The sequence below is a fragment of the Salmo trutta genome, chromosome 39 (assembly GCF_901001165.1).
Source record: "Salmo trutta chromosome 39, fSalTru1.1, whole genome shotgun sequence".
In the NCBI taxonomy this organism is placed as follows: domain Eukaryota; kingdom Metazoa; phylum Chordata; class Actinopteri; order Salmoniformes; family Salmonidae; genus Salmo; species Salmo trutta.
Genome location: NC_042995.1, coordinates 19,103,156 through 19,128,359, shown reverse-complemented (window position 1 = coordinate 19,128,359; position 25,204 = coordinate 19,103,156). Strand labels below are relative to the sequence as shown.

At 42.2% G+C, this 25,204-nt stretch overlaps 2 protein-coding genes across 3 annotated transcripts; one reads left to right on the top strand and one right to left on the bottom strand.

Moving 5' to 3' along the window:
- Positions 1 to 492: 492 nt before the first annotated feature.
- On the bottom strand, positions 493 to 11,869 carry LOC115179273 (formimidoyltransferase-cyclodeaminase-like). Its single transcript, XM_029740651.1, has 13 exons — positions 11,137 to 11,869; positions 10,606 to 10,789; positions 9,093 to 9,221; positions 8,821 to 8,909; positions 6,183 to 6,362; positions 5,831 to 5,968; positions 5,465 to 5,658; positions 5,247 to 5,376; positions 3,341 to 3,502; positions 2,319 to 2,362; positions 1,653 to 1,791; positions 854 to 949; positions 493 to 683 (listed from the first exon to the last, which is right to left on the bottom strand). The coding sequence occupies exons 1-13, from the start codon at positions 11,188 to 11,190 to the stop codon at positions 600 to 602; spliced, it is 1,623 nt and encodes a 540-aa protein (XP_029596511.1). The 5' UTR covers positions 11,191 to 11,869; the 3' UTR covers positions 493 to 599.
- A 125-nt stretch (positions 11,870 to 11,994) lies between these two features.
- On the top strand, positions 11,995 to 24,809 carry LOC115179274 (CCR4-NOT transcription complex subunit 9). Of its 2 annotated transcripts, none has more exons than XM_029740652.1 (8): positions 11,995 to 12,208; positions 12,645 to 12,824; positions 12,940 to 13,055; positions 13,178 to 13,287; positions 13,470 to 13,579; positions 23,602 to 23,700; positions 23,796 to 23,887; positions 24,113 to 24,809. In XM_029740652.1, exons 1-8 carry the CDS (start codon positions 12,191 to 12,193, stop codon positions 24,291 to 24,293), a joined length of 906 nt encoding a protein of 301 aa, XP_029596512.1. In that variant the 5' UTR covers positions 11,995 to 12,190; the 3' UTR covers positions 24,294 to 24,809. The 2 variants fall into 2 exon arrangements, with proteins under 2 accessions (XP_029596512.1, XP_029596513.1); XM_029740653.1 differs by having other exon boundaries at positions 12,002 to 12,208; positions 24,125 to 24,809.
- Positions 24,810 to 25,204: the final 395 nt, after the last annotated feature.

Below are 25,204 nucleotides of genomic sequence, written 5' to 3'. Positions count from 1 at the left end.
AAGGATGTTCTCTTACTTAAAGGAACTGGATAAACTACACCCTTTTATTCCCGTCATGTCATCCTGGCTGTTGTACTACACAGGTGGAGCTGAGGTATGGACAGAGTTCATATCCCGAAATGCATCACTTTGTCATTCAGAAGCAAGTAATACTACTCTATCGTTTTAGCTTCATGTGGAAGAGAGAAGAAGAAACCTTGTAGTACTATTCTATTTCGTGTGATTCAGGGCGGCAGGTAGCCTAGAGGTTAAGAGGTTGGGCCAGTAACCGAAAGGTTGCTGGTTTGAATCCCAGACCTAAGTAGGTGAACAATCTGCTGATGTGCCCTTGAGCAAGGCACTTAACCCTAATTGCGCCTGTTAGTCGCTGTGGATAAGAACACTGTGACATCCTGGCTTGGTGTAGGCTGCTGCTATACAGTACATTACGTAAGTATTTAGTGAATTCCTAACAGAGCAAAGGAGCACCATTGAGGAGTAGTTGATAAAGCATGTATTTATGTGAACCCAGTTTATTTGTAATAGAATTGATGGTTGTGAAAGCCTGGTTTGAGGCCGAGGCAGGCAGCGGGTGATGCTTTGGTAATGTGGTAACTTCTTCACTTTTTTCTCTCTGCAGTATCCAGGACTGCATTAGCACTCTCCCTGGCCTCAGTAAGCATAGCAGATGCTCTCTGTTGAGTCTGTAAAACACAAAACACGATTGTATGAGTATAACTATGTAATAAGCCACTGGCTCCCACCAATATCTGGTTTTTGATTCATTTCCCAGTATTGATAGATTACCTACGTTGTAACCTAGGCAGAATCCTTTTTGGAGTCAGAAAGACCTACAGGCTACATTGTAACTTACAGTCACTTTGAAGGACTCATCTGTGATATCCTTGAGGTTGATCACAACGTTGTAGTAGGCTCCAAACACTGCTGTTTCCAGGGCTTTAGCTGCTACCTGCAACGCCACGAAAAAGAACCACATAAGGAAGATGTTTTTGTAGGCTGTCTACAGTATAATGCATGTCATAGCTCTGGGGCATCTGTCAGAAAATGTTTTGCAACCATAATGGAGACACTTATGGGTGTCCTGGCGTTTTGAAATGCTGTTTTACAGTATGCCAGTAGGGTGGTTTGTGTGTATAAGCAGTTGGCACTTTCACGTCTGCTCCCGCTCTTCCCCCCCGCCGGCGCTAGAGGGCGCCAGGCTGCCCTGCATCACACACTCCTTCCATCTATTACGCACACCTGCCTCCCCTCGTCACGCGCATCAGCAATATTGGACTCACCTGGACTCATTCATAACCTGTTTATTTCCTCCCCTATATTTGTCAGTTCCCCAGCTCTGTTCCCTGCTGCTGCATTGATTGTTTTTTTGTCAGTGTTACCTGTTTGCTGACGTTGTTACCGTCTCGTTCTATGTCCATTCTATATTAAATGTTTTACTCCCCGTACCTGCTTCGTCTCTCCAGCGTCATCCATGTGACAGGCACAAAACAAAATGTTCCAAAGTCATTTATGCATGTCGGTGTCTGCCCTCAAGCAAATAAACAACTGCATAGAAGTCACTCAGGTATGCTTGCAAAGTTGCAACGCAAAGTCCATAGACAGGGACTCTGTTCATGGTTTCAGTCACTGTAAAACCGTCTCTCATACAGTACCTGGAGGTCAGACTTGCAGGCCACATTTCCGTAGATCACCATTTCCTTTAGACAAGGCCACAGCAGGTTGACTCTTTCAGCCAGAGACAGTGGGACCGCCACGGCCTGCTTCAGACCCTCCTGCATGGCAGCTTCCCTCCTGCGGCAGGAACAGGGGTAGGGGTAATGGGAAGGCAGGAGTAGGTAGGAATAGGGGAAGAGGCAGGTCAGAAGCAAGACCAGGGTAGGGGCAGAGGCAGGATTAGGCGTGGGGATAGGTATAAGGTATAGGAAAGAGGAAGAGCAGAGAGGTGAGATAGATTTGGAGCATGACAAGACTACACCATGACTACACCTTACGTACTGTTAGACCAAATGAGCTGACAGTAAAGGAACTACAGTAAACCAGTCTTCTTCAGGAAAGCCTGCTTTATGTGTTTACAGGGATGGGCCAGGTTGCTTGCCAGGTAAAACGAGGTGACGTGTGAAGACAGGTGAGGGCGGGATACAGGAGAATGTACAGTAATGAGTTTCCATAGATATCAATCTGAAGTAAAGATGGTTTGAAATAGTTCCAACGTGCTCTGCTGTTTGTGTGTGTGCGTAATTACACATCTACTTTAATGACATGCTTCTCTGACATCTTGGATTCGACAGAACTGCCATATATTGTAGCATGGCAATCACCTTTTAACTTCATCTGTTGTGTTTCTTGGCATCTTCAATGCAGCCTGAAAATGAGAAAGTTAAACCTTTAAAACAGGAGTGAAAGAGAACTGCATACAGTGTCAGCAAAGCCTATACAAGCCACATTCCTTTTCACATCACAATTAAACACGTAGTGTAATACCATCAGCTTTCAACAAAATTCAACAATAGCACCACCACACCTTGTGGTGAAAATGCAACAAACTATGACTAGTATGTTAGATGGAAGTAATTCATTGACAGGTTCATTGACAGAGTCAAAAAGATTTAGATAGTTGTACTAAACTCTTCTTTGTTCCCGGAAGGTTATATCAACACTCCTTTTCCACTAAAAGATTACATTCCACGACATTTTCATAGCAAAGCCACAAGACAGCAAACATCAAGACCATACCTTGGTTCGAACCTTCAAAGTAAGCATTTACAAGAAACAAAAACAGTTTTTATCACTCGTTCGTCACCTGAACTTTTATCATCAGAAGAAATATTCATCGTATTTTGTATGACATTCTGCTTAGCTAAAAGGCTGGGCATGGTCGCATCAGGTTGTGTCGCATCGAGCGGCAGGTAGCCCAGCAGTTAGCGCGTTGGGGCAGTATTCGAAAGGTCGCTGGTTCGAATGCCCGAGCCGACAAAGTGAAAAATCTGACGATGTGCCCTTGAGCAAGGGCACTTAACCCTAATTTGTTCCAGGGGCTCCGTACTACTATGGCTGACCCTGTAAAACAACACATTTCACTGCACCTATCCGGTGTATGTGACAATAAAACATTTATTTTTTCTAAATAAAATTCAAAGCATAAGTTGAGCTAAATCTTTTTTTCTTAGCCTGGAATCCAATCTGAAAATGCTCTGAAACGGAATAAAGTGAAACAATAGTGGAAAATATTCAGTTAGGATTTCAGTCTAGTTTTTCCCGGTATAGTTCCTGTTTTCCCTAGCCCGGTTAACCCAGACTGAAGGCTTCAATCTGGTTTAACCATGATATGTTTTCCTCTCACCATATAGCAACTGAACGCCTTGGAGTCTGCGTCCACCATGACCAGCAGTTCATTCATGGCCTGATGGAAGGGAGGGATGAGTCTCCTCATGATGCTGTCCAGGCTATCAAACTGCCTCTTCCCATAGGTCATCTGACCCACCATGGCTCCCAGAGCAGCCCCCTGAAATGCACACACACACACACACACACCCTTGACTCCTCCTTGTATTGTACATACTTTATATTGGTTTATTCATACAGTGAGGAAAAAAAGTATTTGATCCCCTGCTGATTTTGTGCATTTGCCCACTGACAAAGAAATGATCAGTCTATCATTTTAATGGTAGGTTTATTTGAACAGTGAGAGACAGAATAACGACAAAAAATCCAGAAAACGCATGTCAAAAATGTTATAAATTGATTTGCATTTTAATGAGGGAAATAAGTATTTGACCCCCTCTCAATCAGAAAGATTTCTGGCTCTCAGGTGTCTTTTATACAGGTAACGAGCTGAGATTAGGAGCACACTCTTAAAGGGAGTGCTCCTAATCTCAGTTTGTTACCTGTATAAAAGACACCTGTCCACAGAAGCAATCAATCAATCAGATTCCAAACTCTCCACCATGGCCAAGACCAAAGAGCTCTCCAAGGATGTCAGGGACAGGATTGTAGACCTACACAAGGCTGGAATGGGCTACAAGACCATCGCCAAGCAGCTTGGTGAGAAGATTACAACAGTTGGTGCGATTATTTGCAAATGGAAGAAACACAAAAGAACTGTCAATCTCCCTCGGCCTGGGGCTCCATGCAAGATCTCACCTCGTGGAGTTGCAATGATCATGAGAAAGGTGACGAATCAGCCCAGAACTACACGGGAGGATCTTGTCAATGATCTCAAGGCAGCTTGGACCATAGTCACCAAGAAAACAATTGGTAACACACTACACCGTGAAGGACTGAAATCCTGCAGCGCCCGCAAGGTCCCCCTGCTCAAGAAAGCACATATACATGCCCGTCTGAAGTTTGCCAATGAACATCTGAATGATTCAGAGGACAACTGGGTGAAAGTGTTGTGGTCAGATGAGACCAAAATGGAGCTCTTTGGCATCAACTCAACTCGCCGTGTTTGGAGGAGGAGGAATGCTGCCTATGACCCCAAGAACACCATCCCCACCGTCAAACATGGAGGTGGAAACATTATGCTTTGGGGGTGTTTTTCTGCTAAGGGGACAGGACAACTTCACCGCATCAAAGGGACAATGGACGGGGCCATGTACAGTCAAATCTTGGTTGAGAACCTCCTTCCCTCAGCCAGGGCATTGAAAATGGGTCGTGGATGGGTATTCCAGCATGACAATGACCCAAAACACATGGCCAAGGCAACAAAGGAGTGGCTCAAGAAGAAGCACATTAAGGTCCTGCAGTGGCCTAGCCAGTCTCCAGATCTTAATCCCATAGAAAATCTGTGGAGGGAGCTGAAGGTTCGAGTTGCCAAACGTCAGCCTCGAAACCTTAATGACTTGGAGAAGATCTGCAAAGAGGAGTGGGACAAAATCCCTCCTGAGATGTGTGCAAACCTGGTGGCCAACTACAAGAAACGTCTGACCTCTGTGATTGCCAACAAGGGTTTTGCCACCAAGTACTAAGTCATGTTTTGCATAGGGGTCAAATACTTATTTCCCTCATTAAAATGCAAATCAATTTATAACATTTTTGACATGCGTTTTTCTGGATTTTTTTGTTGTTATTCTGTCTCTCACTGTTCAAATAAACCTACCATTAAAATTATAGGCTGATAATTTCTTTGTCAGTGGGCAAATGTACAAAATCATCAGGGGATCAAATACTTTTTTCCCTCACTGTATGTGCTGGGCAAGGTCATACGGGGAATATAGTCATCTACATGATATTAAAGATGGTTGTACCATTGCAGCGATGGCAGCAGAGACTGACCCTCCTCCTGGAGCAGCGGTTCTGGCTCCCACACTGCGGACAAACTGCTGCAGAGACAGAGACACCAAACGCTTGTCCTCCTCAGTCCTCTCCACCATGTACCTAGAGTCACAACCATAGAAATAGATTTGAATGACTAGAATGGAAAAGTCCCATAGGCCATGGAAATAGTGCACTCATTGGTACTCACTCTATGATTCTCTCTTTGGGGACGAAAGGCCCAAGTGAATCAAGCCCAAGTTTACTGATGACCAGACGGACTTTGTGCTCCTCCTCCACAATGAAGAGCCTGTCTCTCTGGATGTAGAAGTCAGCACAGTCCAGCACAGCTCTCAGAGGCATGAGGCCTACAATCTGAGAGCCCACCACTGGCAGGTTCATGTCCTGGGGAGAAGAGGAAGGAAGGAGAGGTGTCAAATTGGCTCAACTTATTGGCATTATTAGCTACCCTTATGTCACTGGTTCAAACCACCAGATCAGTGAGAGGGTTTTGTACAATAATGCTGTACTGTTTTCAGCTGCGGTTGTTGGTGTTGTGGTTGTGGTAGCTCCTTACCTTGGCCGCACTGCAGATCTCTTCGTAAACAGTGTGGACGGGCGTCAGCTCAAAGTCCAGGATGTTGGTGGACACCTGGGCTATGTTCGCCTCTTCCAGGTACCAGCCCATTCCCTGCACCTTCTTCATCAGACCCGGCTACAATACAAATCAATCATGTTACTCTCTTTGGAAGCAGACAAGGCATATGACTCAAAAATAGACCTTTATTAGTTCATCGTCAGATATAAAAAAGAGGAAAACAATAGTGTCTTGTAAAAATGAGAGGAATCTCTTCCAAAGCCAAAGTAGCTGTGTGTCATTCATCTCTGACATTGGGCGATCAAGATGTACAGTAGCGAGCCTACCCTACCTGGTCTTTGCTTCTGCCTTTTTCCCGGATATCGAGTGCAATCCGATGGGCTTGTTCCTTGGTGCTGAGGAGGTTTATGTTGTAGGCAACAAGGAATTTGCGAGCCCCTGCTACTGTAGCTCCCCAGGAGGCCACGAAGGTGGCAGGGCCGTAGTCAGGAGCCCACTCTGTCCTCTTCAACTGAGGACAATAGACACATCGGCATCATTTAGTGCTTCCAACCCCTCTTAATCATTGTGTGTTTGAGCTACAGACTTTGTTTTTTTACATTGGATTCGTCTATTTCTTCTGCATCAGCCGATACCAAACATTAGCCTGGGGGTTGAACCATTAGCCTGGGGGTTGAGCAGTGTTAATGAGACAAAGGCGGATCCAGAAAATGGTTATTCTCACAAAAACATCTGTAAAGTCTGAACAGTTTAAGCTACAAACTATTATGACCCCAGTATGAAAAGCTAAGACTCTCATGGGCATTGCTCTATGACGCGCACAAGCCACACAAGAGTCATTAGAAAGGTAAGGGATCTCCTACATAGAAAATCATACACAATTATTGCACATTGTGTATAATACTGTAATAAGCTCACATAGTTGCTGTCACAAACACCAAACTCCACATAGTTGTCACTGACTAATTATTAATTTCCCACTGACCAAACAATCTGTACTTACAGGATTCTTATAAATAACATTTTTATCACGTTTTTGCTTGGCGGACCTTATTTTTTATTGACATTTATTGACAATAAAACGCATGAATGCAACTGTTTATGTCAACCTGTTTTGTGTTCCACGTGTATCCCTGGTTGTCTTGAAAACAAAATTGTAAAACACTTCAATGTGAGGATATAGAGTTGAAGTCGGAAGTTTACATACAGTTAGGTTGGAGTCATTAAAACTCGTTTTTCAACCACTCCACACATTTCTTGTTAACAAACTATAGTTTTGGCAAGTCGGTTAGAACATCTACTTTGTGCATGACACAAGTAATTTTTCCAACAATTGTTTACAGACAGATTATTTCACTTATAATTCACTGTATCACAATTCCAGTGGGTCAGAAGTTTACATACACTAAGTTGACTGTGCCTTTAAACAGCTTGGAAAATTCCAGATAATGATGTCATGGCTTTAGAAGCTTCTGATAGGCTAATTGACATAATTTGAGTCAATTGGAGTTGTACCTGTGGATGTATTTCAAGGCCTACCTTCAAACTCAATGCCTCTTTGCTTGACATAATGGGAAAATCTAAAGAAATCAGCCAAGACCTCAGAAGAAAAATTGTAGACCTCCACAAGTCTGGTTCATCCTTGGGAGCAATTTCCAAACGCCTGAAGGTACCACGTTCATCTGTACAAACAATAGTACGCAAGTATAAACACCATGGGACCACGCAGCCGTCATACCGCTCAGGAAGGAGACGCATTCTGTCTCCTAGAGATGAATGTACTTTGGTGTGAAAAGTGAAAATCAATCCCAGAACAACAGCAAAGAACCGTGTGAAGATGCTGGAGGAAACAGAAACAGGAAACAGAAACAAAAGTATCTATATCCACAGTAAAACGAGTCCTATATCGACATAACCTGAAAGGCCGCTCAGCAAGGAAGTAGCCACTGCTCCAAAACCGACATAAAAAATCCAGACTATGGTTTGCAACTGCACATGGGGACAAAGATCATACTTTTTGGAGAAATATCCTCTGGTCTGCTGAAACAAAAATAGAACTGTTTGGCCATAATGACTATCGTTATGTTTGAAGGGAAAAGGGCGAGGCTTGCAAGCCGAAGGACACCATCCCAACCGTGACGCACAGGGGTGGCAACATCATGTTGTGGGGATGCTTTGCTGCAGGAGGGACTGGTGCACTTCAGAAAAAGATGGCATCATGAGGAAAGAAAACGATGTGGATATATTGAAGCAACATCTCAAGACATCAGTCAGGAAGTTAAAGCTTGGTCGCAAATGCGTCTTCCAAATGGACAATGACTCCAAGAATACTTCCAAAGTTGTGGCAAAAGGTATTAAAGACAACAAAGTCAAGGTATTGGAGTGGCCATCAGAAAGCCCTGACCTCAATCCTATAGAAAATGTGTGGGCAGAACTGAAAAAGCGTGTGTGAGCAAGGAGGCTTACAAACCTGACTCAGTTACACCAGCTCTGTCAGGAGGAATGGGCCAAAATGTACCCAACTTATTATGAGAAGCTTGTGGAAGGCATTTGACCCAAGTTTAACAATTTAAAGGCAATGGTACCAAATACTAATTGAGTGTATGTAAACTTCTGACCCACTGGGAATGTGATGAAAGAAATAAAAGCTGAAATAAATCTTTCAGTCTACCATTATTCTAATATTTCACATTCTTAAAATAAAGTGGTGAGTCTAACTGACCTAAGACAGGGATTTTTACTAGGATTACATGTCAGGAATTGTGAAAAACTGAGTTTAAATGTATTTGGCTAAGGTGTATGTAAACTTCTGACTTCAACTGTATATGAGGGCAGAGCAAGCAGATAACTGAAAGTAGTGAAAGTACTGCCTTTGATTTTTAGCTTATTTTTCAGTGATCTATGCTCTTCTACAATGAGGGAAATGTTGCCCATAGTGTATGAATACAATGAAGTTAGGTCAAACTCACTTTCTCAGACAAGGCCTCATACTCTCCTGCCCGGACAGAGGGAAGAGATCTCCTGTTCTCTTTCCTCGCTGCTTCTCCAAAAAGATACACTATGGAGAAACGACAACGTGTCTTATTCACCTGTATGTGGCTTTTTGAGAGTAATACCATATGGGAAAGAATACACAGAACCAACGGGCACTGCACTGAAACTGACCTTGTGGCTTTGTCTACAGCAAAGTAAATGGCCAATATGTTAACTATTGGTCAATGGGTCAGAGAGGAAAACCTACCAGGTACATGCAGCACATCTGTTAAGTGTTGGGCAAAAATGTTGGCACAGTTGACACAGTCCTCCATAGTGACATTCTGGACAGGGATGAAGGGACACACGTCCATGGCTCCCATCCGTGGATGCTCCCCTACAACAAACGTACATATGATTCCACTAAACGACTTATCAACAGTACTTAGCCACACCTTATTTGCACTTAAAGTGAGGTGGAGTCACCCCTTATTTGCACTTAAAGTGAGGTGGAGAGGAGTCGTGGTATTTCTGAACTATGGCCTTTGAACATACACTACCCTTCAAAATTTTGGGGTCACTTTGAAATGTCCTTGTTTTTGAAAGTAAAGCACATTTTTTTGTCCATTAAAATAACATCAAATTGATCAGAAATACAGTGTAGACATTGTTAATGTTGTAAATGACTATTGTAGCTGGAAACGGCAGATTTCTTATGGAATATCTACATAGGCGTATTGAGGCCCATTATCAGCAATCATCACTCTTGTGTTCCAATGGCACGTTGTGTTAGCTAGTCCAAGTTTATAATTTTAAAAGGCTAATTGATTATTGGAAAACACTCCTGCAATTATGTTAGCACAGCTGAAAACTGCTGTGCTAATTAAAGAAGCCATAAAACTGGCCTTCTTCAGACTAGTTGAGTGTCTGGAGCGTCAGCATTTGTGGGTTCGATTACAGGCTCAAAATGGCCAGAAACAAATAACTTTATTCTGAAACTCGTCAGTCTATTCTTTTTGTGAGAAATGAAGGCTATAAATGAAGGCTATTCTCAAACTAGACACTCTAATGTACTTGTCCTCTTGCTTAGTTGTGCACCGGGGCCTCCCACTCCTCTTTCTATTCTGGTTAGAGCCAGTTTGCGCTGTTCCGTGAAAGGAGTAGTACACAGAGTTGTACGAGATCTTCAGTTTCTTGGCAATTTCTCGCATGGAATAGCCTTCATTTTTCAGAACAAGAATTGGCTGACGAGTTTCAGAAGAAAGTTCTTTCTTTCTGGCCATTTTGAGCTTGTAATTGAACTCACAAATGCTGATGCTCCAGATACTCAACTAGTCTAAAGAAGGCCAGTTGTATTGCTTCTTTAATCAGTACAACAGTTTTCAGCTGTGCTAACATAATTGTAAAAGGGTTTTCTAATGATCAATTAGTGATAAACTTGGATTAGCTATGATAAAATTGGATTAGCTAACACAACCTGCCATTGGAACACAGGAGTGATGGTTGCTGATAATGGGCCTCGGTACGCCTATGTAGATATTCCATAAAAAATCTGCCGTTTCCAGCTACAGTAGCCATTTACAACATTAACAATGTCTACACTGCATTTCTGATCAATTTGATGTTATTTTTTAACGGACAAAAAATGTGCTTTTCTTTCAAAAACAAGGACATTTCTAAGTGACCCCAAACTTTGAAGGGTAGTGTAACTGTTTGACTAAGTCATGTGAGAGGTCAGCAGTTTCTGTCTCTCTTTTTAGCTCTTACTCTCTATCTCCTACCTGAGTGTTTGGTCATATCAATGAGTGGGAAGGCAGTGCGTGCAGCGTTCAATGCACCCTCCACCACAGCCTGTGGCGAGCCTACGAAGGTGTAGACTGTACGGTTGGTGGAGGATCCAGGGTCCACGTCAAGAAGACTGCATCCCTCCGTGCTGGAAATGGCCTCTGCTATGGCATCAATCACCTGGAAGCAAGTCACATTGACTCTTAAAACATTTTCAGAAAACATTTTGTTGGTATCTCGAGATCATATTCAGGATTGAGATTATACTGTAAAATTGTTTGGAATTGGCTTGTTTGTTTGCTTAGGTATTCACAGTCTCCATGAGCCCCCCTTGATTCATAAATATAAATATGTAAATATAGAAAAATGTAAAATAAAAATGTTATTGGTAATCAAGATTGATGTTTCAGACAGAAAGTCTTCTTACATGACCAATATAAAGCTATCACACCACAGACTACTACTAACAGCTTCCTTCTGCTGTGCCAACAGGTAATCCACTTTCTGTATCTCCCATGCCTACTCACCTTTTTGTTCCGGCCCTCTGAGAAGTTGGGCACACACTCCACCAGTTTAGCCATGATGCGTAATAATCCCAGAGTCGGGTAATCCGAGACAAGGAATCAGACCAATTTAAGGCATAAGTTTATTCCCACTTTCTCTCTGCTCCACGAACACACACCAACCCATCCAGTCTCTCTTCATCCCCAAACGGGACATTTAAGCAGTCTGTCCATCTGTAACGCTGGTTGAATCATTAACTTGTTCTATTGTCCTCTTATCTAGGGCAGCTGGCAGTGATTCCCAGGCTACTCTAGTCTAATATTTACCAGGACCTGGTGCGGATGGTGCCAGCCTCACATGCAACATTCACAGACACAAGTCCCTGATTCACCATAGGTTAGACTTAAATACTGGAGCACCAGATAGGAAGGGTGAAGGAATAAATCCAGTATGATCAAAGGAAGTGTCCAGGCTGACAGACGGATAGCTTGTGAACTCTCCACTCTAGCTGTTACCTCTGCTTTCTCACCACAGCCACAGTAAACACTTGGCTAAGTCCTATTGGATGATATCTCAGGATCAGAGATGGCAATTTCAATAATTATGATTGAAATGTGAAGTGGTGCACAGATCTAGACCCACCACTGCATTATCATATTGCATTCATTGTGTATTCATCTCTTGTATTTATGGTATGCAGAGGCGCCCCTAAATGTGGAGTATGAATTAATTTTTACATAACTAATTTTTGCTATTACATCTACTATTATTATAGTGGCAACGCGGAACACTAATGATTATGAACATGGTATTTTGCCTACTAATGCCTGCAATGCAGTGAAGAAAACGATATAACAACAATAACGTCTAATGTAACTGGCCCCTCTAACAGTACAACTGACCCCAGAAAAAGGCGGAAATAGTTACGACACTTTCCCAGCGGATCAATTGAGGCACGTCTGAGTTGAAAAGTTAAACGCAGTTGCGCTCTCGCGAGATTCGTTGTTTGTTTTCACAACAGAACATATTTTTATATTTTACGAAACGTTTTTCTAAAATATCCAAGCGCTGCATATAATGCTGGCTACAGGAGCAGTAAGTACACAAACGGTATTGCTAGCTTGCATGCGTTATCTAGCTAGGTTAACAAGAGCTAACACAAGGCTTTTTTTATTTTTCTTGCTAGCACAAGGCCAATTACTGGCCTGACTTTGGCCAGTAGAGTTGCTATTAGCTAGCTAATGCTAAACTTGTTACAAAGCTGTTTAGAACCCCTCTTGTGGTAAACTGTTCGGATAATACTTGCATTTGAATGAGCTAGTTATGGTAGCTAACTAACTTTGTGGTAAAGTTACTGTATCCATGAAAGTAACGTGAATGTACATATTGTTGTTGACAGTTGTTAGTTACCGTTCGGTAGCTACCTAGCTAACTCATTCATTCATGAAGGTGGCTAGAAACGCATTGTTAACTGCATAATTCAAACACAATGTCAATTTAGCTCAATGTGTCCACCTCTCCTGTAAAACAGGCTGTAACCACGGCTCTTGCCCAAGTGGATAGGGAAAAGATCTACCAGTGGATCAACGAGCTGTCCAGCCCAGAGACCCGCGAGAATGCCCTGCTCGAGCTCAGTAAAAAACGGGAGTCCGTGCCAGATTTGGCTCCAATGCTATGGCACTCCTGTGGGACTATAGCTGCTCTCCTGCAGGTAAGATTGTGGACAACACTCACTGGCTAGTCTCCAGCAGGATGGAGCATGGTTTTCCTCTGTGAGTGTGGCACTAAACTTGATGATGACCCGCTTCATACTCTTTCATAAATAGGAAATTGTCAACATCTACCCCTCAATAAACCCCCCAACCCTCACCGCTCACCAGTCCAACAGAGTATGCAACGCATTAGCACTCCTGCAGTGCGTGGCCTCTCATCCAGAGACAAGGTGGGTCCCTTGATTTTTCTCTCATCATGATTGAATTGTACAGTGCACTTAACCAAAACAGTCAGTGTATTTTCTTCTATATGATGTGAAATGTGCAACTTATGTACTGTTGTTTTTCACAGATCGGCATTTCTGGCAGCACACATTCCTCTTTTCCTGTACCCCTTCTTACACACTGTCAGCAAAACACGACCATTTGAGTACCTCCGACTCACCAGCCTAGGAGTCATCGGTAAATATCCTTTATATCATTTTTGTGGTTCTATTGCTGTGATGCCTTCTCTCTGTCTTTTCTTCTCTCTATCTCACTCTCTGATGTTGTCATTGCCTAAGTAATGAAATGATCCAATTACTTTGACAATACACTATGTGTCATGTATGTTTCTCTGTAACTTGTTCCTGTTTGATTGGCAGGTGCCTTGGTCAAAACAGATGAGCAGGAAGTGATCAACTTCCTGTTGACGACAGAAATCATTCCCCTGTGCCTTCGCATAATGGAGTCCGGCAGTGAGCTTTCCAAAACGGTATCTCTCGCTCTCTCTCTCTCTCTCTCTCTCTATCTCTCTGTAGCTCTCTCTGTTAGAGGTCGACCGGTTATGATTTTTCAATGCCGATACCGATTATTGGAGGACCGAAAAAAGCCGATGCCGATTAATCAGCCAATTATTTTTTGTAATAGTGACAATTACAACAATACTGAATGAACACTTTTATTTTAACTTAATATAATACATCAATAAAATCAATTTAGCCTCAAATAAATAATGAAACATGTTCAATTTGGTTTAAATAATGCAAAAACAAAGTGTTGGAGAATAAAGTAAAAGTGCAATATGTGCCATGTAAAAAAGCTAACGTTTAAGTTCCTTGCTCAGAACATGAGAACATATGAAAGCTGGTGGTTGCTTTTAACATGAGTCTTCAAAATTCCCAGGTAAGAAGTTTTAGGTTGTAGTTATTATAGGACTATTTCTCTATACCACTTGTATTTCATATACCTTTGACTATTGGATGTTCTTACAGGCACTATAGTATTGCCAGTGTAACAGTATATCTTCCGTCCCTCTCCTCGCCCCTACCTGGGCTCGAACCAGGAACACATCGACAACAGCCACCCTCGAAGCATTGTTACCCATCGCTCCACAAAAGCCGCGGCCTTTGCAGAGCAAGGGGAACAGCAACTTCAAGGTCTCAGAGCGAGTGATGTCACCGATTGAAACGCTATTAGCGTGCACCCCGCTAACTAGCTAGCCATTTCACATCGGTTACACCAGTGTAATCTGAGGGAATTGATAGGCTTGAAGTCATAAACAGCTCAATGCTTGAAGCACAGCGAAAAGCTGCTTGCAAACGCACAAAAGTGCTGTTTGAATGAATGCTTATGAGCCAGCTGCTGCCTACCACCGCTCAGTCAGACTGCTCTATCAAATATCAAATCATAGACTTAATTATAACATAACACACAGAAATACGAGCCTTAGGTCATTAATATGGTCAAATCCGGAAACTATCATTTCGAAAACAAAACGTTTATTCTTTCAGTGAAATATGGAACCATTCCGAAATTTTATCTAACGGGTGGCATCCCTAAATCTATTGCTGTTACATTATGTACAATTCTGGCAAATTAATTATGGTCTTTGTTAGGAATAAATGGTCTTCACACAGTTCGCAACGAGCCAGGCGGCCCACACTGCTGTATATACCCTGACTGCTTGCACGGAACGCAAGAGAAGTGACACAATTTCCCTAGTTAAAATAAATTAATGTTAGCAGGCAATATTAACTAAATATGCATGTTTAAAAATATTTACTTGTGTATTGATTTTAAAGAAAGGCATTGATGTTTATGGTTAGGTACACATTGGTGCAAGGACAGTGCTTTTTTTGCGAATGCGCTTGTTAAATCATCACCCGTTTGTCGAAGTAGGCTGTGATTCGATGAGAAATTAACAGGCACCGCATTGATTATATGCAATGCAGGACAAGCTAGATAACTACACATGGTTGATGATATTACTAGTTTAACTAGTGATTGTTAAGATTGATTGTTTTTTATAAGTTAAGTTTAATGCTAGCTAGCAACTTACCTTGGCTTCTTGCTGCACTCGCATAACAGGTAGTCAGCCTGCCACGTAGTCTCCTCGTGGAGTGCAATGTAATCGGCCAAATCGGCGTCCAAAAATACCGATTTTCCGATTGTTATGAAAACGTGAAATCGGCCCTAATTAATCGGCCATTCCGATTAATCGGTCAACCTCTACTCTCTGTAGCTCTCTCACTTTCTATTTCAATTCAAGGGGCTTTATTGGCATGGGAAACATATGTTAACATTGCCAAGCAAGTGAAGTAGATAATATACAAAAGTGAAATAAACAATAAAAATGAACAGTAAACATTACACTCATAGAAGTTCCAAAACAATGAAGACATTACAAATGTCATATTATGTGTATATATACAGTGTTGTAACAATGTGCAAATGGTTGAAGTACAAAAGGGAAAAGAAATAAACATAAATATGGGTTGTATTTACAATGGTGTTTGTTCTTCACTGGTTGCCCTTTTCTTGTGGAAACAGGTCACACATCTTGCTGCTGTGATGGCACACTGTGGTATTTCACCCAGTAGATATGGGAGTTTATCAGAATCGGGTTTGTTTTCGAATTATTTGTGGATCTGGGTAATCTGTGGGAAATATGTGTCTCTAATATGGTCATACACTGCTCAAAATAATAAAGGGAACACTAAAATAACACATCCTAGATCTGAATGAATGAGAATCTTATTAAATACTTTTTTCTTTACATAGTTGAATGTGCTGACAACAAAATCACACACAAATAATCAACGGAAATCCAATTTATCAACCCATGGAGGTCTGGATTTGGAGTCACACTCAAAATTAGTGGAAAACCACACTACAGGCTGATCCAACTTTGATGTAATGTCCTTAAAACAAGTCAAAATGAGGCTCAGTAGTGTGTGTGGCCTCCACGTGCCTGTATGACCTCCCTACAACGCCTGGGCATGCTCCTGATGAGGTGGCGGATGGTCTCCTGAGGGATCTCCTCCCAGACCTGGACTAAAGCATCCGCCAACTCCTGGACAGTCTGTGGTGCAACGTGGCGTTGGTGGATGGAGCGAGACATGATGTCCCAGATGTGCTCAATTGGATTCAGGTCTGGGGAACGGGCGGGCCAGTCCATAGCATCAATGCCTTCCTCTTGCAGGAACTGCTGACACACTCCAGCCACATGAGGTCTAGCATTGTCTTGCATTAGGAGGAACCCAGGGCCAACCGCACCAGCATATGGTCTCACAAGGGGTCTGAGAATCTCATCTCGGTACCTAATGGCAGTCAGGCTACCTCTGGCGAGCACATGGAGGGCTGTGCGGCCCCCCAAAGAAATGCCACCCCACACCATGACTGACCCACCGCCAAACCGGTCATGCTGGAGGATGTTGCAGGCAGCAGAACGTTCTCCACGGCGTCTCCAGACTCTGTCACGTCTGTCACATGTGCTCAGTGGGAACCTGCTTTCATCTGTGAAGAGCACAGGGCGCCAGTGGCAAATTTGCCAATCTTGGTGTTCTCTGGCAAATGCCAAACGTCATGCACGGTGTTGGGCTGTAAGCACAACCCCCACCTGTGGACGTCGGGCCCTCATACCACCCTCATGGAGTCTGTTTCTGACCGTTTGAGCAGACACATGCACATTTGTGGCCTGCTGGAGGTCATTTTGCAGGGCTCTGGCAGTGCTTCTCCTGCTCCTCCTTGCACAAAGGCGGAGGTAGCGGTCCTGCTGCTGGGTTGTTGCCCTCCTACGGCCTCCTCCACGTCTCCTGATGTACTGGCCTGTCTCCTGGTAGCGCCTCCATGCTCTGGACACTACGCTGACAGACACAGCAAACCTTCTTGCCACAGCTCGCATTGATGTGCCATACTGGATGAGCTGCACTACCTGAGCCACTTGTGTGGGTTGTAGACTCCGTCTAATGCTACCACTAGAGTGAAAGCACCGCCAGCATTCAAAAATGACCAAAACATCAGCCAGGAAGCATAGGAACTGAGAAGTGGTCTGTGGTCACCACCTGCAGAACCACTCCTTTATTGGTGGGGGTGTCTTGCTAATTGCCTATAATTTCCACCTGTTGTCTATTCCATTTGCACAACAGCATGTGAAATGTATTGTCAATCAGTGTTGCTTCCTTCCTAAGTGGACAGTTTGATTTCACAGAAGTGTGATTGACTTGGAGTTACATTGTGTTGTTTAAGTGTTCCCTTTATTTTTTTGAGCAGTGTATATTTGGCAGGAAGTTAGGAAGTGCAGCTCAGTTTCCATCTCATTTTGTGGGCAATGTGCATATAGCCTGTCTTCTCTTGAGAGCCAGGTCTGCCTACGGCGGTCTTTCTCAATAGCAAGGCTCTGCTCACTGAGTCTGTACATAGTCAAAGCTTTCCTTAAGTGTGGGTCAGTCACAGTGGTCAGGTATTCTTCCCTTGTGTACTTTCTTTTTAGGGCCAAATAGCATTCTAGTTTGCTCAGTTTTTTTGTTAATTACTTGACACATTGGAAAGAATTATCTTTTTGTTTTCTCATGATTTGGTTGGGTCTAATTGTGTTGCTGGCCTGGGGCTCTGTGGGGTCTATTTATGTTTGTGAACAGAGCCCCAGGACCAGCTGCTTAGGGGACTCTTCTCCAGGTTAATCTCTCTATAGGTGATGGCTTTGTTATGGAAGGTTTTGGAATCGCTTCTTTTTAGGTGGTTGTCAAATTGAACAGCTTTTTTCTGAATTTTGATAATTAGTGGGTATAGGCCAAAATCTGCTCTGCAGGCATTATTTGGCGTTTTACGTTGTACACGGAGGATATTTTTTGCAGGATTCTGTATGCAGTCTCAATTTGGTGTTTGTCCCATTTTGTGAATTCTTGGTTGGTGAGCGGACCCCAGACCTCACAACCATACAGGGCAATGGTTCTATAACTGATTCAAATATTTTTAGCCAGATCCTAATTGGTATGTCAAATTTGATGTTCCTTTTGATGGCATAGAATGCCCTTCTTGCCTTGTCTCTCAGATTGTTCACAGCTCTGTGAAAGTTACCTGTGGTGCTGACGTTTTTTTTTTATTTGTTTATATATATTTCACCTTTATTTAACCAGGTAGGCCAGTTGAGAACAAGTTCTCATTTACAACTGCGACTGGCCAAGATGAAGCAAAGCAGTGTGACAAAAAACAACACAGAGTTAAACATGGGATAAACAAAAGTACAGTCAATAACACAATAGAGAAATCTATATACAATGTGTGCAAATGGAGTAAGTAAGGAGGTAAGGTAAGGCAATAAACAGGCCATTTAGGCAAAGGAATGTATAGTTTTTTGTGTGTTCTAGGGCAACTGTGTCTAGATGGAATTTGTATTTGTGGTCCTGGCGACTGGACATTTTTTGTAACACCATTATTTTGGTCTTACTGAGATTTACTGTCAGGGCCCAGGTCTGGCAGAATCTGTGCAGAAGATCTACGTGCTGCTGTAGGCCCTCCTTGGTTGGTGACAGAAGCACCAGATCATCAGCAAACCGTAGACATTTGACTTCAGATTCTAGTAGGGTGAGGCCGGGTGCTGCAGACTGTTCCAGTTCCCTCGCCAATTCATTGATATATATGTTGAAGAGGGTGGGGCTTAAGCTGCATCCCTATCTCACCCCACGGCCCTGTTGGAAGAAATGTTATTTTTTCAATTTTTTTGCCTATTTTAACGGCACACTTGTTGTTTGTGTACATGGATTTTATGTTGTATGTTTTTCCCCCAACACCACTTTCCATCAATGGGTATAGCAGACCCTCATGCCAAGTTGAGTCGAAGGCGTCGAAGGCAACAAAGCATGAGAAGACTTTGCCTTTGTTTTGGTTTGTTTGTTTGTCAATTAGGGTGTGAAGGGTGAATAAGTGGTCTGTTGTACGATAATTTGGTAAAAAGCCAATTTGACATTTTCTCAGTATGATGTTTTCACTGAGGAAATGTACGAGTCTGCTGTTAATGATAAATCAGAGGATTTTCCCAAGGTTGCTGTTGACGCATATCCCACGGTAGTTATTGGGGTCAAATTTGTCTCCACTTTTGTGGATTGGGGTGATTAGTCATTGGTTCCAAATTTTGGGGAAGATGCCAGAGCTAAGGATGATGTTAGAGTTTTAGTATAGCCAATTTGGAATTTGTTGTCTGTATGTTTTATCATTTCATTGAGGATACTATCAACACCACAGGCCTTTTTGGGTTGGAGGGTTTTTATTTTGTCCTGAAGTTCATTCAAGGTAATTGGAGAATCCAATGGGTTTTGGTAGTTTTTTAATAGTTGATTCTAAGATTTGTATTTGATCATGTATATGTTTTTGCTGATCTTTGTTATAGAGACAGATTGTAGAAGTGTTTTACCCATACATCTCCATTTTGGATAGATAATTATTCGTGTTGTTTGTTTAGCGTTTTCCAATTTTCCCAGAAGTGGTTAGAGTCTTCAATTATGTTGAGCTGATTTCTGACGTGCTGTTCCTTCTTTTTCCGTAGTGTATTGTTTTAGTGATTCACCATAGTGAAGGTGTAGACTCAGGTTTTCTGAGTCTCTATGTTTTTGGTTTGACAGGTTTCTCAATTTCTTTTAGGTTTTTGCATTCTTCATCAAACCATTTATCATTTTTAATTTTCTTCGGTTTTCTGTTTGAAATGTTTAGATTTGATAGGGAAGTTGAGAGGTCAAATATACTGTTTAGGTTTTCTACTGCCAGGTTTACACCTTCACTTTTACAGTGAAACATTTTGTCCAGAAAATTGTCTAGAAGGGATTGAATTTGTTGTTGTCAAAATTGTTTTTTGGTAAATTTCCACACGTCTCTCCTTCCATCTATAGCATTTCTTAATATTATTCAGTTCCTTTGGCTTTGATGACTCATGACTGAGCATAGCTCTGTTCAAGTAGAGTATGATTTTGCTGTGATCTGATAGGGGTGTCAGTGGACTGACTGAATGCTCTAAGAGACTCTGGGTTGAGGCTAGCGATAAAGTAGTTTACAGTACTACTGCCAAGAGATGAGCTATATGTGTACCTACCATAGGAGTCCCCTCAAAGCCTACCATTGACTATGTACGTACCCAGAGTCCAACAGAGCTGCAGGAGTTGTGACCCATTTTTGTTGGCTATGTTGTTGTAGTTGTTCCTAGGGGGGCATATGGGAGAGAGAATGTTGTCCCCTCCAGGTAGGTGTTTGTCCCCCTGTGTGCTGAGGGTGTCAGGTTCTTGTCCAGTTCTGGCATTTAGGTCGCCACAGACTAGTACATGTCCCTGGGCCTGGAAATTGTTGATCTCCCCCTCTAGGATGGAGAAGCTGTTATCGTTAAAGTATGGGGATTCTATTGGGGGTATATAGGAAGCACACATGAGGACATTTTATTAATTTCTAGCCAGATGTAAAATGTTCCTGTTTTGACTAGTTTAACCTCTCTTGGGGAGACCCACGGTTCACACTATTCAACAGCCAGTGAAAAATCAGAGCGCCAAATTCAAAACCACAAAATGGCATAATTCAAAGTTCTCAAACATACGACTATTTTACACCATTTTAAAGTTACACGACTCCTTAATGTAACCACATAGTCCGATTTTTAAAAAGGCTTTACGGCGAAAGCATAAAGTTAGATTATGTTAGGACAGTTCCAACACAAGAAAAAACACACAGCCATTTTCCTAGCAAGGACAGGCGTCACAAAAATCAGAAAACCAGCTAAAATTATGCACTAACCTTTGACGATCTTCATCAGATGACACTCCTAGGACATCATGTTACACAATACATGCATTTTTTGTTCGATCAAGTTCATATTTATATCCAAAAACAGCATTTACATTGGCGCGTGATGTTCAGAAAATATTTTGCCTCTAATACTTCCGGTGAATCAGCACAACAATTTAAAAAAATACTCATCATAAACGTTGATAAAATATTAAACTGTTATTCAAAGAATTATAGATGAACATCTCTTTTATGCAACCGCTGTGACAGATTAAAAAAAAGTATCACGGGGAAAGCACACTTTGCAATAATCTGAGTACTGCGCTCAGAAAAAGACATCAAGCAATACAGATACCCGCCATTTTGGAGTCATCTAAAATCATAAATAGCATTACAAATATTCACTTACCTTTGATCGTCATCAGAAGGCACTTCCAGGAATCCCAGGTCCACAATAAATGTTGTTTTGTTCGATAAAGTCCATAATTTATGTCCAAATATCTCCTTGTTGTTTGCGCGTTCAGTAAGCTACTCCAAATGTAGGAAGCGCGGCCAAAATTTCACGACGAAAAGTTTAAAAAAAAGTTATCTTTACGTTCGTTGAAACATGTCAAATGTTGTATAGCATCAATCTTTAGGGCCTTTTTAACATAACACTTCAATAATATTCCAACCGGACGATTCCAATGTCTTGAAAAACGTTTTGGAACACAGCTACCTTCTCACGTGAATGCGCGCCAATGAACTCATGTCCTTCCCTGAGTCACCAACTCCCCGGCCTTCTTGTTTGCTCTCTGTTCACTGCAAAAGCCTGAAACAAGGTTCTAAAGACTGTTGACATCTAGTGGAAGCCTTAGGAAGTGCAAAATGAACCCTAAGTCACTGTGTGTTAGATAGGCAAAGACTTGAATAGACTACCAGCATCAGATTTCCCACTTCCTGGTAGGATTTTTCTCAGGTTTTTGCCTGCCATATGAGTTCTGTTATACTCAGACATCATTCAAATAGTTTTAGAAACTTCCGAGTGTTTTCTATCCAAATCTACTAATAATATGCATATTCTAGTTCCTGGGCCCGAGTAGTAGGCCGTTTTAATTTGGGTACGTTTTTCATCCGGCCGTGAAAATACTGCCCCCTACCCAAGAGAGGTTAATAGAGCATTCCTAACCTAGCCCGCAATGTCTGCTGTGTGGATTGAGCAGTCAATTGAAAGAGTAAGACATTTTCAGCGAGACAACTCAAAGGCGAAACCCATTAAAGCCTTGATAATCAACCGTTCTCTGCCGTGGGTGATGTTGGCTTTCGCCGACTGGTCGAGCACCGGTACACACTACGAAATGCGCTATTTTTCAGATGTTGCCTTACCAGAGTTGCACAGTAATAGCGTCTCTGCTATTAGCTTCACGACATACATACTATGGAACGCCGTTTGGGTCTTTGCGTGTGAAAAAAGATACAGTAGCACTGTTAAAGCTTTACAAAAAAGTCTGCAAACACCGGCCACGAATGATGTGTTTACAAAACCGCGTTGGTAATAAAGCATAATTTGTTCGACCGCAACTTCTGGGGTAGCTAGCTTTAGCTTGGTACCAAGCTAGCACCAATACAACTAGCCTGAAAACAATGACCAGTAGAAACTGCAGTCATTTTCATTATTCTTAGCAATGATTTAGGAATCCTTGTGAGTAAGTATTACCTAGGTTGACATTTGTTGAATGCCTATTGAAATTGAACTTCAGTTCATGAAAATAAATAGCTAGCCAGCTACTTAACCCTGTTTCCCAAAGCTAACGTTATAAGCAGCCAGCTCGCTTCATCTGGCTAGTGAGGCTCGACCGGACCGGGTTATGTGTTGTGAAGCTAGCCACAATAAGGATTAGGCACAATAGTGGAATTTGCAGTTTGCCTTCAAAATAAAATTATGACATTGGCAGTGATGCAAATGAATATAAATAGTATTATGCCATACTTTTATTTTGAAGGCTAACGGCAAAGTCCACTATTGTGGCTAATCCTTATTGTGGTTGGCTTCACATAGATGGGTCCGATCACCATAAGAACTGTCTCATAAATGAGGGTTATTTTAGCTGATGACAGCTAGCTATATAGTTAGCTAGCTAACTATAGCTACTGAAACAGATTATGTTGTGATATTTGACACGTCAAATAGTGTTATTTGACATGTATCTTTTTTGACACGCAAAGACCCAAACTGCTTTCCATAGAAATCCTGGTTGAGAATGAAACGACTGAACAACAAAACAGCACAGCAAGTAAGTGAAAGAAATAGGTTTTGATTATGTTTTACTGGTAATAGGGATCTACGTAAATGCCACCAAAATAACTTTTTGGTCTGTTTTGTGTGTGTGTAACCTTTTATTTAACTAGGCAAGTCCGTTAAGAACAAATTCTTATTTACTATGACGGCCAAACCCGGACGATGCTGGGCCAATTGTGCGCCGCCCTATGGGACTCCCAATCACGGCCGGATGTGATACAGCCTGGATTCGAACCAGGGATTGTAGTGACGCCTCTTGCACTGAGATGCAGGGGCTTAGACTGCTGCGTTCGTGTGTGTGTGTTAACTATTTAACTGTAATAGAATGCTTAAAAGGCCGCTAAAATGTTAAATATCGGTTATCGGTATCGTTTTCTGTTTGCAAGTAAAATATCAGATATCTGTATCAGCCAAAAATGTCATATCGGTGCATCTCTAATTTCAGCCCTCATTTTTGTTTTTTTGTCTGACAGGTAGCAACTTTTATTCTACAGAAAATACTACTTGATGACACAGGGCTGGCATACATTTGCCAAACGTATGAACGCTTCTCCCATGTGGCCATGATACTTGTAAGTTCAAGGTTAACCAATATTCAAAATATTCTACTTTTCTAGACATTGGTTGCCTCCTGAATAATTTTTTTACACAACTGTCTCTCTTTCAGGGCAAAATGGTTCTTCAGCTCTCCAAAGAGCCCTCCGCTCGTCTTTTGAAACATGTTGTCCGCTGTTACCTACGCCTGTCAGACAACTCCAGGTATTGAAATCAACTCTTCGACCCGCTGTTGCTTGTCTCATTTAGCCTGCGTTCAGTCCTTCAGTGTTTTTGAAGTAATTTTCCAGGAATGACTAAAAAAACATATTGGGGAAATGATGTTGGGAACTGAAAACAGTGGATGTGATCATGGTCTTGATAGATAATAGATTCTGCTGATAGTGACTTACTATCATAACTAACATGACTTTGTTTTTCTCACCTCTGCCCCCACACCAGAGCCCGAGAGGCCCTCCGTCAGTGTCTACCAGACCAGCTTAAAGACACCACGTTTGCCCAGGTCCTGAAGGACGACACCACCACCAAACGCTGGTTGGCACAGCTGGTGAAGAACCTACAGGAAGGCCAAGTCACAGACCCCAGGGGCATCCCTCTGCCTGCACAGTAGCTCTCCTCACTTCTTCAGCAGGATTGCACAATTATGGTAACTTTCCCATGATTCCCAGGTTTACGAAGACTTTCCTGGAATCCGTATGGAATAATCAGAAAATCTGGGAATTTTCTAAATGGAATTTAGGGTAAACCTGGGTATTTTGCCAAAGTTACTGGAATTTTGAAACCCTACTTACCATGCAGCTGCACTGAGTGATACCCACCAGCAAGGACCCAGCTTCCAGAAACAGGAAAAAGCCACCAGTTTGAATGACAGACGGACTCATAAAGGGGTGCATATTTTGTGAAGAAAGACTGTATTGAATGAAATCCCTCTACTCAGCCGTTTTCTTACAGTATCTTTCATTCAGATCAAACTGTCTGCCCTATCTCCAGAAATATATGGATGCGTTTTCACTTGGCCTCAAACTATTAGTTCTATATTGTTTCTCAAGGACATTTGGAGTCTTCACTAAGTGTTCTGAAATTGAAGTACACGGCACAATAAAATGTTAAACCTTGACATACGTGACACTGTTTATGTGGCATACTTTCTCATGTAATGATTCATTGTAATAACATTACAAAGTAACTGCTTTGTAGTTACATGCATGTGTTATAGATATACACATCTCAAATAGGCTAGTTTATGGAAATCAACTGAAATCAAGCTGCTTCTGTGTTGTGTATATTACAGAGGTTGCTGCAAGGTAAACGTGTTGGCGTGCTTCAGTGTTAACAGATAAGGGACCCCCCATTTGAGCCTTGGCCCTGTCTATGTGAAACCTGAGCTGCTGCAGTGTATTATTGATGCTCTGGAACCTGAGTGGAGACTCGGTCAGAAAAATAATTTCATGTTCTGAGTGCTAAACTGTAGAGGAAACTCCGGCCTCAACACAGCCTTGTTCTCTGTCAGTGGCAAAGCAG

Excerpts from the sequence above, each read along its gene's own strand:
- LOC115179273 (XM_029740651.1), bottom strand. The coding sequence starts at position 11,190 with ATGGCTAAACTGGTGGAGTGTGTGCCCAACTTCTCAGAGGGCCGGAAC. Across the intron at positions 1,792-2,318 it reads ACAACAGATGAAGTTAAAAG|GAGGGAAGCTGCCATGCAGG; the intron begins GTGATTGCCATG and ends TTCCTGCCGCAG. Across the intron at positions 950-1,652 it reads CCTGCAAGTCTGACCTCCAG|GTAGCAGCTAAAGCCCTGGA; the intron begins GTACTGTATGAG and ends GTGGCGTTGCAG.
- LOC115179274 (XM_029740652.1), top strand. Across the intron at positions 12,825-12,939 it reads CTATAGCTGCTCTCCTGCAG|GAAATTGTCAACATCTACCC; the intron begins GTAAGATTGTGG and ends TTTCATAAATAG. Across the intron at positions 23,701-23,795 it reads CCCATGTGGCCATGATACTT|GGCAAAATGGTTCTTCAGCT; the intron begins GTAAGTTCAAGG and ends TCTCTCTTTCAG.